At 39.0% G+C, this 17471-nt stretch overlaps 1 protein-coding gene across 1 annotated transcript; it reads right to left on the bottom strand.

The window, feature by feature from the left end:
* Positions 1 to 5650: 5650 nt before the first annotated feature.
* LOC308684611 (uncharacterized protein) lies at positions 5651 to 15735 on the bottom strand (the record flags this gene model as incomplete). The annotated part of the gene is made up of 5 exons (XM_081355877.1): positions 5651 to 8546; positions 8650 to 8831; positions 10311 to 10397; positions 12991 to 13079; positions 15455 to 15735. The coding sequence occupies 5 exons, from the start codon at positions 15733 to 15735 to the stop codon at positions 7674 to 7676; spliced, it is 1512 nt and encodes a 503-aa protein (XP_081212003.1). The 3' UTR covers positions 5651 to 7673.
* Positions 15736 to 17471: the final 1736 nt, after the last annotated feature.

The following is a 17471-nucleotide window of genomic DNA, read 5'->3' as shown; positions in this document are numbered from 1 at the left end:
AGGTTCAGCAGTGAAGTCTGGGTCCGTACCCACATCAGCCTCGGCCTGAGATGCATCCATAATTTTAAACTGAAACAAATGAAAATGAACAATGATTACAAACAAGTTGCAAACTCTCACAATTGCAAATATCAATCAGCCAACATACAACATCTTTTTTTTTTTTTTTTATGAGGTCCTTGTTCGGGTGCCATTTGTTATTGCCATTTGAGCACTTCATTATGTTAGAGCCTTTCAGTCCTCCACAACATGTCTGAGTCCAGGCAGAAATAAAGTCAATCTCTCCCCACTCCAAAGTACTTCATTTAAGAGGTGAGTGGTTTGCAATGTTTCAATCAGTTCAATAATAGGGTTAGAAATCCAACAAAAAAAACATGCCCTTAAACCATAACCAGGCACCAGTCCAGGTAATCCACATAGGTGCAGAACAAGTTCAAAACATTTATGATGAATGATGCCCATAGAGAAACCTCTGAACAAATATGCAAAACACAAATCAAAATATGCAATTGACACAGATAACAAATATAGAATTACAATATATATATACAACTTACACTGAGCTTTAGAACCAAAGATGTTCCTCATAATAGGGTTTCATGCATCAAGCTAAGCAAACACTCAAAGCCATGCCAGCATTTACTACACCCTGACTTGCGTCTCTTAAAAGGATAACCCTTCCTTTAGAAACCTCCCTAGATCCCCCTTGAGCTAGGGAGAAGAATTACAGCAAAAGAAATGGAACAGCTTATCAGAACTGTTACAGGGCAATATCTTCGCTTAACTTTTTGTACCATTCTTTTGACTTATCCATATTTCTAACATGCAGTCAAACGTGACTCAACAAACCTAGCCAGTTCCGATATTTGGACAGATGAAACACTTAAACACTTAATATGGGTTTGGTTCATACAAGGATAAAAAAGTACCCCATGTGTAAAATGAAATACTCTGCTGTATCTTTAATGCTGTGGGCCTAATTTTCTGCCAGAGGTCCTGGAAATCTTGTTCAGATACATGGCATCATGGATTCGATCAAATACCAACAGATAAAAAATCAAAACCTGACAACCTGTGCTAGATATCTTATGACAGGCCATGTTTGGATCTTCCAACAGGACAGTGATCCATAAACAAACATCAAAACAAAAATGGGTCGCTGAGCACAAAACCAAGCATCTGCAATGGCCATCCGAGTCCCCAGACCTGAACCCTATAGAAAATGAGTGGGCTGAACTGAAGAGAAGAAGCGCCAACATGGATCTGTGAATCTGAAGGATCTGGAGAGATGCTGTATGGAGGAATGGTCTCTGATCTCTTGTCAGGTGTTCTCCAAACTCATCAGGCATTATTGGAGAAGACACAGAGCTGTTATCTTGGAAAAAAGAAGGTTGCAAAAAGTATTTAATAAAAGGGGGCAAATAATTGTTCCCAATGTGTTTTGGATAAAAACACTTATTTTATAATGTGATTTTCCCCCCACTTTCAATTATTGTACTTCAATAAAAGGTTTGATTTTTGCATATATATATTTTTTTAAATAAAATATCAAAAGGATAAACAATGCAGATTTATTTTTTTACAGCCATATTTGATCATATTTACCAAGGGGGCAAATAATTCTAACCAGCACTGCATATGAGGTTGCATTGGGTATAGAGTGGGCTCCACAAGTATTGGCACCCTTGGTAAATATGATCAAAACTGACTGTGAACATTTGTTTTCAATTTCACCTCTTAGCCTGTCATTTAAAATATTCACAAAAATCTAAACTTTAATTAAAGTCAAATAGTTGAAATAATTATAAAATAATTTAAAGATAATATTAAAATGATAAAATAATATTTTTTCTGACATGACAATATTGTTCTGTGTATTCCACAATTATTGACACCCCTTCATATTTGTGCAACATCCCTTTGCCAAGATAACAGCTCTGGATCCTCACCTATAATGTGTAATAAGGTTGATGAACTTATGGCAACATCTGAAACCATTCCTCCATACAGAATATCTCCAGATTCTTCGGATTTAGAGGTCCATGCTTGTGGACTGTTTTCTTCAGCTCATCTCAGGTTTTTTTTTTTTTTTTTTTTTTTTTTGGTATTTGTTTTTTATGGGGTTTGGTTCAGGGGACTGCTGTGTCCATGGCAAATCCTTCATTCTGTGGTCAGTGAACTATTCTGTTGTTTTGCTTTGGATCATTGTCATGCTGGAAAATCCAACCACAGCACAGTTTAAGCTTTCTGACAGGGTCAGTCTGGTGTTTATTTAATATATGCTGGTACTTGATGGAGTTTATGATACTATACACTCACCTAAAGGATTATTAGGAACACCTGTTTAATGCAATTATCTAATCAACCAATCACATGGCAGTTGCTTCAATGCATTTAGGGGTGTGGTCCTGGTCAAGACAATCTCATGAACTCCAAACTGAATGTCAGAATGGGAAAGAAAGGTGATTTAAGCAATTTTGAGCGTGGCATGGTTGTTGGTGCCAGACGGGCCGGTCTGAGTATTTCACAATCTGCTCAGTTACTGGGATTTTCACGCACAACCATTTCTAGGGTTTACAAAGAATGGTGTGAAAAGGGAAAAACAACCAGTATGCGGCAGTCCTGTGGGCGAAAATGCCTTGTTGATGCTAGAGGTCAGAGGAGAATGGGCCGACTGATTCAAGCTGATAGAAGAGCAACTTTGACTGAAATAACCACTCGTTACAACCGAGGTATGCAGCAAAGCATTTGTGAAGCCACAACACGCACAACTTGAGGCGGATGGACTACAACAGCAGAAGACCCCACCGGGTACCACTCATCTCCACTAAAAATAGGAAAAAGAGGCTGCAATTTGCACGAGCTCACCAAAATTGGACAGTTGAAGACTGGAAAAATGTTGCCTGGTCTGATGAGTCTCGATTTCTGTTGAGACATTCAGATGGTAGAGTCAGAATTTGGCGTAAACAGAATGAGAACATGGATCCATCATGCCTTGTTACCACTGTGCAGGCTGGTGGTGGTGGTGTAATGGTGTGGGGGATGTTTTCTTGGCACACTTTAGGCCCCTTAGTGCCAATTGGGCATCGTTTAAATGCCACGGCCTACCTGAGCATTGTTTCTGACCATGTCCATCCCTTTATGACCACCATGTACCCATCCTCTGATGGCTACTTCCAGCAGGATAATGCACCATGTCACAAAGCTTGAATCATTTCAAATTGGTTTCTTAAACATGACAATGAGTTCACTGTACTAAAATGGCCCCCACAGTCACAAGATCTCAACCCAATAGAGCATCTTTGGGATGTGGTGGAACAGGAGCTTCGTGCCCTGGATGTGCATCCCACAAATCTCCATCAACTGCAAGATGCTATCCTATCAATATGGGCCAACATTTCTAAGGAATGCTTTCAGCACCTTGTTGAATCAATACCACATAGAATTAAGGCAGTTCTGAAGGCGAAAGGGGGTCAAACACAGTATTAGTATGGTGTTCCTAATAATCCTTTAGGTGAGTGTATATCATAACTAGTTGTCCAGGGACTTCGGAGGAAAATTAACCTCACAGCGTTAAAGATCCACAACCATACCACACAGTGGGGATGAGGTACTTTTCTACATGGCAATGTTTCGGTCTATGCCAAATCCACCTCTGGTGTTTTTCCAAAAAGTTTTATTTTGATCTCATCTGACCACAAAAATCCAGTCTCACTGAAAGTGAGTAATGCCAGGCAAATGCCAGGCAAACTGTAGGTGCGTAGGCTTGCTGTTTGAGGCTTTTTTTATAGCAACCTTTCCAAACAAGCTATGGTTATATAGGTGAGGTCTAATCATAGTTTTTGAGACTTTCTGACCCCTAGTGTGTGGGAACAATGTAGACACACACCTTCTTCCACGTAGATTGTTAATTTCAACTTCTTAATTATTGCCCAGATAGTGGAAATGAGTATTCCAATAATTAAACTTATCTTATAGCCCTTTTGTGATTTGTGCAACTCAACAACCTTTTTCACACATCATTACATCATCACTGTATTCTCAGTTCTTTCCCATAGTGATGGAAGACTATAGGAATTTCACTTCATATTTAGAGCCCAGTGGAACAGGAAGTCAGGACTTATCACAAGTGTTCCTGATCAATAAGGTGAACTTAAAATCATACCATATGAATGGGAATATAGTTCAGTTAGATTTTTACTCATTGGAATGTTTAGGGGTGCCAATATTTGTGGAGCCCACCATGTGTGATGGTATTGGGTGTATGTGTTGGTAATGGGTATATTTGTGGCACTGCGTATACAGTATTTGGGTGTATTATGTGAGAATATTGTGTATATAATGTGATATTAGGTGTATGTGGGGAGGGAGGGTGGTATTGGTGTATTTGTGTTATTGGAGATATGTGGGTGTACTGTGTACAGTATATTTAAGTATATATGGCAGTAATGAGTATACATATTTGTGGTACCATGTATATAACAGGGTATGGGGTATATGTGTTGGCATTGGGTAAATGTGGTGGTATTTGGTATGGTGTTATTGGGCATGAGTGGTATTGGAAATATGTTGGTGAATTGGGTATACTGTACGTGGCGACATTTGATATATTTGGAGGAATTGTATAAATGAGATGACTGGGTGTATATGGTGCTGTTGGGATATTGTGGGGCAGGGGTTCTCAATTCTGGCACTTGACGTTCGGCAGATTTTTTCAAGATTCAACCCTAATCAAACACACCTGAATAAGCTAATGAAGCGCTTCAGGATTACTAGAAAGCTATAGGTGGGTAAGTTTGATCAAGGGTGGAGATGAACTCCATGTGGTGATGTGTGTACCGATATGGGTTGTTGTGATGTGTGGTGGTGTTTGGTATACTTGCTGATTTTGAGATTTGTGGTGGGAAAGGATACATGGGATTTGGTATATATGTATATACAAGTGAAATAAGTCATAATTTATTTGACCTAAAATCATTTCCACACAAAACATTTTTAAATGGTAATGATTATATCACGCTTTGTTCAAATATAGTTTTAATAATGCAATATGTTTTTGTAATACATGTATAATATATTGATGCATTTTCATAATTGGAGCTCAAATGTCTGGGTCTAGAACAAAGGTAAATTATAGAAGACATTTGCAAAATATTACAAATAAATGTTAAAGGTATGTTAAAAGGTTTCCAAGTTTTAATGACAGCCTTCTGTTAAAAAAAAGACAAAAGGTTTAAATCAGTTTTAATAAAATAAACCCCTTGAAAATAAAATTGCCCAAAGGAGAAGCAGTTAAAGATATTCGTTATGTTGAATCTATTCTCCCCAGTAGAGTTAAAAAAAAAATTAAAAACTGCTAACAAATTGCTAATAAAGCCACATAACCAACAGAAATGCTCCAGCCGACTAGATGCAGTTACTCGTGAAATTACGCACTTGTATCTACATCTGTCATTTATAAACCTTTACAGCTTATGTTACATATTGTGTGTATTAGGTCTTCAGCTTACAATTCCATAGCTTGTTTGTTGTATAACATTAGCAACACTTTGAATAAAATTATTAAATAAATTACATTGCGTAAAAATAAACAATCCCAGGATTCACATGACTTGTATCCACTCGAACAAATCACACATGACAAGAAAGTCAGTGCATTAGATTCTCTTTAATATCAACAAGTACAAATGCATTTTCTTCAAAAACGTGATACAGAAAATACATTGCCTCACATTATTCTGGTTTCTAACGCATTGAGAATGTCTTCTAGGCCAATAAAGTTAACCTGAGAATTCATATTGTTAGACCTTTATACAGGGTGAGATCAGCCATCCAAAAGAAAAAAAAATATTTAAATAGGCTAATGAATAAGAATAAAGCAACAGTTCCATTTGAATCTAAATACAGCTTTGCTAATGTTAGAAGCTAATTGTTGGCCCGTAGAAGAAGGTAATGAACACACTGATTGACGTCACCACCACACTGATTGAAGTACAGACACTATTCACTGTGAGCACTGCTATGAAAACTTTACAACAGCTTATTCAGATGGAACTGATCTCTGCCATACATCACAAAATTACACCGACATGGAGCATTTCCTGAACATTTCAAAGCATAAAGACAACATATTTGTCTATGCCTGATGAGTGCATACAGTGTGCGCGTGTGAATGTCACAATAATCACACTGGGACAAGTTCAAACAAAAGGCACCAAAACTCAGGAGGGTCTTTCTTCACCAAATTGCGCACTAAATATCAAAATATAATAATCACTGCTGACAAGCATAAGCCATGTCATATATTTGAGAGCTGTTTTCCCAGGAAGCAGACGTATGTCATCAAGACACATTACACACATTTGTGTACAGATATCACAAAAACTCTTTTTTTTTAATACCCAACAGATTCACTTACATTTGAAACCATAAATGTTGCAAAAACTTTCCAGTCTGCATTGGAAGCAAGCGGCCACACAAAGCGAAAACCTAGATTGCTTCCATTCTAATCAACAAAACTGTTGACGCGGTGAGCACCTTGTGTTGCACAGCGAGCATAGTTAGCTTCAATGATTAGAAATAGAGAGATCAAGATTAGTTGCATTGGAATGTTCACTTTCAATTTAAATTGGGTTTAATTTATATCAGGGAACATAAAATAATCGTATTCTGTAAATGAAATCGTTTCCAAGATGTCTCTGTGACATACATGTGCTAGGGTTGTTGCATTTTTCTAAATGGCAAAATAAAAATTCAATAGAAACCATGAACAACAATCATTATAGATAAGCATAAACATTATCATAAAAATATTTTGATCTATATTCACTGCGTAACATTAAATCAAACTAAGCCATGTGTCAGCAAACTTGTGCATTTCCTTATGGTTAGTGCAATATCAAGCCTTTGCAACTGAGCTTTGCTCCACAACTCACTTCAATTCACTTTTCAAATACCAACACTCCATAAAAGGAACAAAGTGGGCCAGATTCAATTACATATCGCAAAATTCACATTTTTTTCCAAACACTGAAGTTAGTATTTGATCAAACATGTTGAAAATTACACATTTAATAAAAGAAGCTTAGTAAATGAAATGACTCCTCATAGAGGACTACTCTTACTGTGTATCTTTCAACCCTGGATAAACGCAGAGAAATATCAACCAATTTTCAAATGAATAAGGAGGCTAACAAAGGTTGTGCTTTTTACTGCCAGATACGATGGCTAATCATGTTTAGTCCTCAATCTGTAAAGAAAGTGTTTGAGACGTTTAGTTGATAGTACTCCAGTTTGACGTGTCAGCCTCAGTAGTGGCGTTTGCAGTCATATATGACATCGTTTCATCTCCTGAGTTCCCACTAAATGTCTTCCTCAGCATAAACCTGCACAGCATGGCTATGTACCCATGTGAAGAAGAATAAATAAGAGATATATTCCCATTGTTTAGCAGCTGCACAAAGCGTGTTTGTAAAACGAATGACTCAAATTTTCTCTAAAATGGCCACTGAACAACTGAAGTAATTTTCACAATTAGCACTCACACCATGACATCCAGCTCAGTTAACACACCAACAAGCTGCCTTTCACTGTTAACAGAGGAAATAATGTACAAAGTAAAAGCACAAACTACAAAAAGTTCAAATAAAACTGAGGTTCCCCAAGGTTCTCTATCAGGTCCAAGCCACTTTGCGGGAGATGGCCTGTTTAAAGCACTCTGGGTCCGTGTTCCCGCCCGGTCGCAGTGCTCTTTCGAGACTTACCAGAACGTTCTGATGGGACTCGCGAATGTTGATGGGGTGTTTGGCTCTGAGAAGCTCATAGGCGGCAATAAGCCTCATATTTTGTTTGACCATGAGGTACTGAATAATGCAAGTGGGGGCGAGGGAAAAACCATCACGACAATGCACCAACACTCGCTTCCTCTTCTCCGTGGAGGCATCAATGCACTCATTGATGTCCTCGAAGCAGCGGTGCTTGAGGGCGAGGCCTTCTTGGACGGTGTCCGGAAGGTCGCTCATGTCCACTTTGAGCCGAGACCAACTATGCTTGACACCCCTTGAACAAGTGCAAGGAATGACTCTCAAACAAGTCTCCCCAGGCAGGCTGCTCATGTCGATGATGCTATCGATGTTATTTCGGCACAACGTACGTCCGCTATAAGCCGCGTTCAGGTTGCCCACGTAAATGTAGTCTGTAACCTTGGATATAACCGGATCTGAGTACTGAAAGTGTTCAGAGACGATCTGCTTGGGTTCTGGAGTCTCTGGGCCCGTCTTGGCACTGCCGGGAACTGCTCTGCGACTGTAGTTGCGCATTTTCTTGGATCCGGAGCGGGAAGGGGGGTTAGAGTCAGACTCAGAGCTGCTGTTCCAAGGAGGGGAGAAGAGTGAAAAGCGACTAGAGGACTTGCTCTTGGTAAGGTGCTCCACCGGACTGGAGAGGCCAGAGCTGGAGGTGGTGGTGGAGCCAGAAGCGCAAAAGAGAGACGCTCTTTCCAGGGAGCCTGTGCTGCTGGCTGCTCCGGCACTATGGGCCTGCTCCATCTGACAAAAAAAAAAAAGTCACACCATTAAGAAAGGGGTTCAAACTGAACGTCCTCCTTTGCAACGAGTTACGAGCAGCTGACTTGAAAGTACTTCCACCTACCTGAGCTTTGAGGTTGTTCTTCCATTCCTGGGTCTCCAGAGCTTTAAAGCGTCCATTGCTGTCGGAGGACACTGAGAGACACAGGGGCCGATGGGTCCTGGGCGGTAGCTGGGGCGTCAAGGCCATGGCTAGCGGCCGGGAGTCGGGCTGCTCGTTCCTATTCATCAGGTCTGGACAGGAGCCTTCGATACACAGAGTAATTGAGATCAATGAATAGCAACTGAGATTTTTTTTTAAGTTCTTTAACAAAATAATTAATGTGCAGGTTTTGTCTGTGAAGCCAGCCACTAATGTAATGGCAGAGTCCCACTACAACCGTGCCCTAAAGTGCACAACAAGCTGTTGAGAAACTGCCCTTAAAGGGATAGTTCACCCAAAAATGAAAATTCTGTCATCATTTACTCACTCTCGTGTGGTTCCAAACCCGTAAGACTTTCGTTCATCTCCGGAAGACAATTGAAGATATTTTTAATGAAATCTGATCTGAGCGATTTCTGTCCCTCCATTGACAGCTACACAACTACCACTTTAAAGTTTCAAAAAGTTCATTAAAAGGTCATAAAACTAATCCATATGAATTGAGGAGTTTAGTCCAATTTTCCAATGAGATTCATTCTCGTGTTACGCAGCACGTTTGAGCTTTGTTCAAGAGGTTAGTTCTCACCCTTCAAGCAGGTTCAGTTGAGCTTATGTTTATGTTCGCTGATCAATGTTTATATGTGAATAAAAGCCTAGATTCAATCTATTCATCATATAAAGCGATCGTGTCTCCTCAGAAAATTTGGACTAAACCACTCAATTCATATTTATTAGTTTTATGATCTCTTTATGAACTTTTTGAAGCATCAACGTGGTAATTGTGTAGCTGTCAATGGAGATCACCAATCCACTTGTGTTCCAAAGATGAACGAAAGTCTTCCAGTTTTGGAACAACACGAGGGTGAGTAAATGACAGAATTTTCATTTTCATGTGAACTAACCCTTTAAGTTTCTCCCTATAAGGCACCTGTCTGTCAGTGAGCGTGTGATTCAATGAGGACACTAATTAAATGGAGCTGAGAGTTTGATCCAGGACAACACGACTCAGGCATTAATACTCCCACATATCTCACTTCAGACAGCCATTCCATCGTGTCATTGTTCCGCCAATTGACTGTGTATGTTTGTTTACACGACACAATGCTAAAAAGCAGTTTAGCTTTTAAAATGTAGCCAGATGCGACTAAATTTTAAGTATCTGCACATTAGCAAAACAACCACTGTCAACAGTGCTGAAAGACATTCAGACTCCTGAGCAATTGCCAATTAAAAAAATTAAACAGTTCCATGCAATGGGTTCTTGTTTTAAAGAAATTAGGCATTTACAAGCATATACAATTTGTGCCCCAGATTCTCAATATGAAATTCCTTGTTATTTCGTAAGCTTTCTTTTATTTATTTGCAATCAAATTTATTTCAATTTACTCTCATTATACTAAATCATGTTTGTTAAGATTTTGTTGCCATATGGACAAAATACCTATGGAGAACATACCAATAAGATATTTAACAGAAATAAGTATTTGATAGACAGTGACATCCAGTATATGAATGTCAGCAGCACAATACAGAAATGATGTCCTGAAAAATCCAAACACATGAACACAAACTGTTGTACTTACCAGTGGCACATGCTGAACGAGAAATGGGCTGGAGCTGCAAACGATTGCGAATCTTGACAGAGTTCAGTAGATTTTTTGCAATCATGCCTGGATAAAACAGAATAAAATACTAAGGTTGTCTGAACCAGAAACAAATCACCAGTAGGGTGAAGAAAAGCAAAGATCCTATGAAATCAAATTTGAAGTTGTGTGGTTTTAGTCCATGTTTGCGTTCGAGGGTGTATAAAAACTTTCACCTAATCAAATGTTCTCTAGAAAATAACAAATCATGGTTCACGGCTGTGGCATAAACAAAAGACAAACGTACTTATTTTTAAAAAGTGGAATCGGCCAACAAAAAATTACAAAAATGAAAACCTTGAAAAGTCTTAAAATATAAAATTAACATGGAAATATGCTGTACTGGTTTCCCACACCTTCTGACCAATGAATATCTTCATTGAACATTGTAGACAGTACTCGTTAATTAAATACTTAAATCTGAAATTTTCATAACTTTTGTATTAATTCTAAAGTTGTTAATTACATATTATAAAATCCAGGCCTCTTCCATTCCCTGTTATTTCAGGTTTTTCATGGACATGAGAAACCCTCATCATAACATCTTAGATTGTCGAAAGATAAAGATACACACTTACACAGTAAAAAGTGTTTTAATAGAAAATAAATGTAAGATGCTACAGTAAAACCTGTTACCATATGCAGTAAAACATTATAGTAGATTTAACAGGACAAGTAAAAGTAAAGTAAAGCAATAAGTAAAAGATGTATTCACTCACATTTCCTTAATGTGTAGGCTCAAACAGTTAAAATCATAGTTCAACAAAAGCGCAAGTATTTATTCAGACACCATAAAAAAAATGCAAAGACAAAACGTTTTTGATATCACATCAGTGTCTTTGCACTGTGAACATTTTTAGAAGTAAAAGGAATTATCAATAATTTACAGTGGGAAAAAAAAATATCATCAAGACAATACATGTAGGTGACGGTATACAGTAAAAATACTGTTACGTTAAATACTGTAACGTTTCTCTTTGTGAGCTTTGGTTAGAGGTGGCTGAAATGCAACTTAACGCAAATCTGCCAGCCTGCATGGAGAGGTTCTTGAGGTTCTTGTTTGCTGCTCAACAGTTAATACAATTCATATTTTTTGATAGAAACTTTCCTGAATAAGCTTTTATCCGTGCGAGTTATCTTGTACTGTAAAGTACTCAAATCTTATGAAAGTTAGATAATCTACATTTAGTTTTCACACAATATTAGTTGTTTTCATGTCTTTTGCATAACATTGCACCATTTCATCTTCAGAAAGATCTTTCTTCCTCCCCATATTGCATGAGAACTGTGACTTGCTTAAAGCTGCAGTCCGTAGTTTTTCCTCTTTGTCGCCATCTCTGTTCGAAATCTGCAATTGCAGTTATTCGCGGATTTATCAACTTTACATGGGTTGTGCCTCGGATCAGTCCAATGTTTTGAGGAGAATGTGTGGCTGTCAGTCGCCGCGCCGGTGTGGATACTGGCATTCAGATTCACAGGTACTACTTTTTGGAAGTATGACCAACATAAGAATTTTCACCAGAAAATGTCATTTGAACAAGTAAGTAACATCCACTTTTGTTCTGACCAACTAAGGGGAAAAAGCATTGCAGTAAATTGCGCTGATTAAATTTAACGATCGCTTATATCACGTCAAACCGTGCAAATTATACTTTGTTCTCAAATTGTTAATTTTAACAACATCAGCATTGCGTGACTACATTTAATGCCCTTCCGATATTATCCTTGTTTTCGGGATATTATCCTGGTTGCAGTCTCTTTTTTTCTGTAGCCGAACGAAGTCGTTAGCATTTTACAACGGGTGAATCTCCAGTTGTCACTGGTGATTGTCGTTAGAACCTTTCTGGATCCGCAATCAAATTGATACGTTTAATTATATCAAGTGCTGTGAGAAAAGGCTATAAATCTCCACCTCCAACATCCTCACACTCATAGCCTACTAGCCTAGACTCCTTCTTTATGTGTACAGATGTGACGTAATGACATGCTCAAATGTCCTGCCCAACTCCACCAGTACCACTGGAATTAAAAACATTATTACAAGCTTACCGTTTTGAATCGAGCTAAGGCAAGCAGATAGTTTTGAACACTGGCTAGTTATGTACTTGCTCAAAAATTTATTTTGGATAATCTTTATCCCAAAAAAGTTACGGAATGCAGCTTTAATAATGTGGAACAACCTCTTTAAGTAGGGTTTCCATTTACCTAAGACCGAACTATTTAACACACCTCTCTTGATACCAGTTATCTAAAAAGATATGGAGAAATAAAACAAGCAAACACTTTCTTTGAAAAACTAAAATCTGAATGTTTGTTATACTGAAATCCTACTAATATGTCACTTGCATAATAATTTGGAACACAGTGTAAAGATGAAAACTGTAATTGCATGCTGATTTACAATTTTTTACTACTATGGTGATCATATATTTTAAGGTACACTGTTTCTAGTAGTCCAAGAATGTTATTTTTATAATATACACGTTAATATATTATATATATAATTCTACATAAACATGTGGATTTTAAAATAAATGTTACCATATTTATTAAAAGTAAAGAATTTTTAGGAAGGCAATTCATCTCAAATTAAAAAAGGTAGGTTTGAAGCAAATCTCACCATTTTGTTTGGAATGATTTTTCTTATCCAGCTGATGAGGTGCCATGATGTCTCTGCTCCATTTTTCCAACGTTTCCATCTTCCACCCCCTGTAAACAACATGAGCAATCACGTTTATTTCTCATCATAAGTGATATTTGCAGTGTGAGACATGCATATGCTGGTCAGATGTGCGCCTGCAGTGAAGGGGACAGACAGACACCCCCGCACTCAAGCATTCCAGGACAGTCTGTTACAGAAATATATGCTGTGGTTTCACGATCAAAGGCTGCCGAACACAGGCATTATTATATAAACGCACAGTGAATGGCTCGGGTAAAATCATCACTGCGTTAAATGAGCGTTTATGTCTCATCAGTTGTGTGTACAGCTTCATCCGGATGGATGTGCTGTATCCGAGCATGCTATCGACTCAAAACAGTAGACAGTAACAAATATAAGACAGACATACAAGACATGTATAACGTTTGAAACCAGAAAATACATTAAACATAAGATTGTTTTAAACAAACCCCAGCCATTCATCTTTGCAGCGCTCAGCTGAATGAAGCTCGCGTGGGCAGTGACGTCACGGAAGCGACATGCTACGCATCATGGGAAATGTAGTTGATATGTGATTGGCCAAAGTGGGCAATGGGCAGACAAGCTTGAAGATATTTTAATTTAAATTCAGTTTAGTTTAAAATTATACATATTTAAACCTTTTTTCCACCTTCACTAGTTTGTTTAAAGTCATGCAGCGTGACAGTGTGAATTATTATTAGCACAAATATAGTACAAATTTAAGCCTCTCAAATAATATAAACTCATAAAAAACTGCAAAAATGAAGAAAAAAAAAAGCTCTGTTTTGAACAGTCTGGACAGTAACAATGAAATGAAATATAAAGAAAGTGTGACAGTGTGAATTCATACAAGTAAAAATGTTTGTACTAGGTAGGAGAAATGTCATAAAAATACAAGTTTCCTAATCAGAATTTCATCTATCAAGTCTACACCCTATCAAGTCGTGTTTACTACTGGGAAATTTGAAGATAATTTTGATACCCAAGTTTCTGATTTGGAAATCCCACATAATCTGAGGTATTGCTGCTGTGGCTGTTAGGCCCTGTTCTTTATTAACTTGTCTAGTCATGTACATATAGTACATATTTACAAATATGAATAACCCTTTGAAGCATATTGTATGTTTTATACACCGCAAAAATAGCATGTAGGCCTATTTGAAATTCCAGAATCTTGAGCAAGCTGACTATCTAGTGCGGAATACATTTTGGCTTTGATATTTACAAAAAATTAGTAAATAAATTCTCACAGTGCAGCATTCCTCTAATTAACTTATTAATTTATTTTATATGTATTAGATACCGTATGCATTTGTTTTTGTGTTGGTCTGACATGTTGGTAATGATGCTAAAATAACATTTCTAATAAAGACCGCAGTCTCTAGCGTCAGTCTCTAGTGCACCTCTCAGGAGAGTGAGGTTTACATGCACAGCTTTCACTAGCTGGCCATATTTACACTCACCCCCCTAAACCTCACTCCCATCCGGGTCATGGCACCAATGTAACTCAGGTCCTACTCGCCCCACTCTGTGTGGGCCTTGAACCCTGGTCTCCGGCATGGGAAGTGGGCGCTAACAAGGACGCTAAAGACCACAGTATAAAGCGTAGGTTGCTAGTGTGCCTCTTGAGATCAGGGGAGTGAGGTTTACATGCACAGTTCTCACTAAATGGCCTCTTTACACAAGCGTAGAATAAAAAACTGTCCTACAAGCCCTGGCCTAGGGCACTCAAGGTTAAGGGCCCTGAAAGAGAGAACATCCGCCCGAAAACACGAGGCTCAGGCCACGAGGCCGGAGTCCATGGGCAAGTGTTCTAACGATTAGACGTACCACGAGGTCGAGGACCGGTTTAGACAGACAGGACCCTTGGATGCTTGGAGAACAGGGACATCCAAGTTATAAAATCTGGTTAAGGTGGATGGTGAGGACTAGCTGGCCGCCACACAGATGTCGCCAATGGATACACCACTGGACCAGGCCCAGGAGGAGGCCATGCCCCAGGTGAAGTGGGACTGAAGGCCAATAGAGGCGTAAGCTAACACAATTGCATCCACTATACAGTGGTATCATTTCTGCTTGACCGACTGGCCATTAGTGCAGCCCCCGAGCACACAAAAAGCTGATTTGATAGCCGTAACTGGCCAAAGCGCTCGACATATACTATTAGAGCCCAGATCCGAGAAAGAAAAAGCTGAGAGGGTAATGACCTGTGCTCTGAACTAAGAAGAGAGCACCTTAGGCACATTGCAGACTTTGCAGGCATTTGACAGGTCCTAAGTTGGAATAATACAGGGACGAGGTGGATTCAGCCTTCTTGCCCCCTGAAACGACTTCTGGGCTGCAGTGAAGCGTTAGAAAGAGTGGATGCGTGCCAGGTAGGGGGCGCACCACTACTTAGTACCTCAAGTTCCTTTCTTTATGAACCTCCGAAAAGAACGGAGCAGGTCTCTGGCATGGGGCCCGTTGGCGGCACCCTGACAGGAACCACTCATCAAGGCAGCTGGTGGCAGGCTCCTCTGGGACCAACCACTCCAGCCCGAGCTTCTCGACAGCCTTCATAAAGACGTAGATGAGCTCAGCTTCCAGTCCGGTCCTGGCTTCGACTGGATCCTTGGATGGCAAGGGGGCAGAGTCCTCCACAGAGCCCAACCACTCCTCTGCATCGGAAGCTGCCAGTAACATGCTATCATCGGGAAAATCCACCTCGGATCCCCCAAACGAGACCGTACTGCTTGTGCCAGATGAGGGGCGCTGGTCTGAGTGGGAAAAGATCACTGTGGAATCCTCTCTCCAAAGGGAGGTAGAGGCACGTTGAATCTAAGTCGGCATGAGCTCATTCACACCCGTTTGTTCAACCCTCTGGCTCTGCTGTTTCTTCCCCCAAGGTTCCTGGGAGGAAGAGAATTGGAGAGTGTGAGGGGTGGGACCGCTTTCTGAAAAGATTACAAGTCAACTACATAATGATGGTAGATTAAAGTGTAACTCTTGCCAAAATGCAACCAAGGGTCTTTTTGTTAATCTACCTGAGGCAAACTTTCGTTTAAAAGCATAATTAGAATGGAAACGCCACATTTAAGTTTGACCGTATTTTTGTTTTCGGTCAAATTGAAAACATTTTTTTTTTTTTTTTTTTAAAGGGCAGTCTGAACATGGCCTTGAAATAGTGGGCTATAACCACAGTACCATGTACCAAGTACCAAGATGATTTTTTCTGTAATTGACTCATTGTCCAATTACATTAGCAAAGCACTGTACAAAAGAACCTCTTGAATCTATTTCAGTTCAAATATACATTAAATCAAATCTCTCACCTCGTTTTGCTGCTACAGCAGATGCTCGTGTGAGAAGGCTGAAACAGCTTGTTATCTGTGCTCAGGATCATCAGAGAGCGCGATCACTTCTGAGACGCTTTCTCTGGCCTCACAGTTTAACTGAACAGCTCAGGTTGCTGCAAGTATCCAGGAAACCCCTCCAAAGCATGATGTCACCCACACCTCCTTCAAGGTTCAGTCCATTCCAACTACAAATCATCGTTTAAAACAGAAATGATCCTGTAGCCTTTTGTAATTTGAGAGATAGATGTCAACAAAGTCAATAAAAAGTGCATTGAATATGCTGCCTAAATGGATTTTCAATCTTCAACAAACGTAGAAATGAGACAGCTTGGTAACGGACCCTCATAAATGCAGGATCAAATGCGGTATAGCACTTTATCTGCATAACAAAGGGTCGGTCTGTGTTCCTCCTCCATTCAATTGCATACAAGATCTGAATTACTTATGACCTGGTTCTCTCATCTGCTCAAGTCCGGTCTTGCACAAACACTGTATTATTCTCAGAGGTGAGGTCTCCTGAGCACAAAAGACAAGATTTCAATTAGAGACGTAAGACATGCAAATGAGAAGATGTGTTTTATAAAGACACTTAGGACTGAATCATTCATATCTGGAGTCTACACGTTTGCATTACCATGTATGGCTGCGTTGTAGCTAAAGTAGACAGTATGCAGTGTCAGTTCTCGGTTGTTGCATAACCCAATCTGGTTATGATCAAAAGCACACATATAAACAATTCTGAGCAAATTAATTACATTTCATAAAATTAGATTGAAAATAAAAGCGTTGTTAAGAACGCTTTAATTATTTAATTACTGTTTCATTTAAAAACCTACACAAATGGATTTTGCAATTTTAACTTTAAAAGAGCATGAAGCAAAACTGGATTTATCTCAGTTATATATTTTTTTCAGCCTAGACCAAAAAAGTGATCAAAAGTTACAGTGAAAAATGATTACAGTTTCTACAAAAATATTAAGCAGCACAACATTATTGTTAATTATAAGAAATGTTTCTTGAGCACCAAATCAGCATATTAAAATGTTTTCTGAAGAATCATGTCACACTGAAGACTGAAGTTAT

The sequence above is a fragment of the Scardinius erythrophthalmus genome, assembly GCF_964197995.2.
Source record: "Scardinius erythrophthalmus genome assembly, chromosome: 24".
Taxonomy (NCBI): domain Eukaryota; kingdom Metazoa; phylum Chordata; class Actinopteri; order Cypriniformes; family Leuciscidae; genus Scardinius; species Scardinius erythrophthalmus.
The sequence above is the reverse complement of the archived record's forward strand: the minus strand, read 5'-3'. Positions and strand labels throughout refer to the sequence as shown.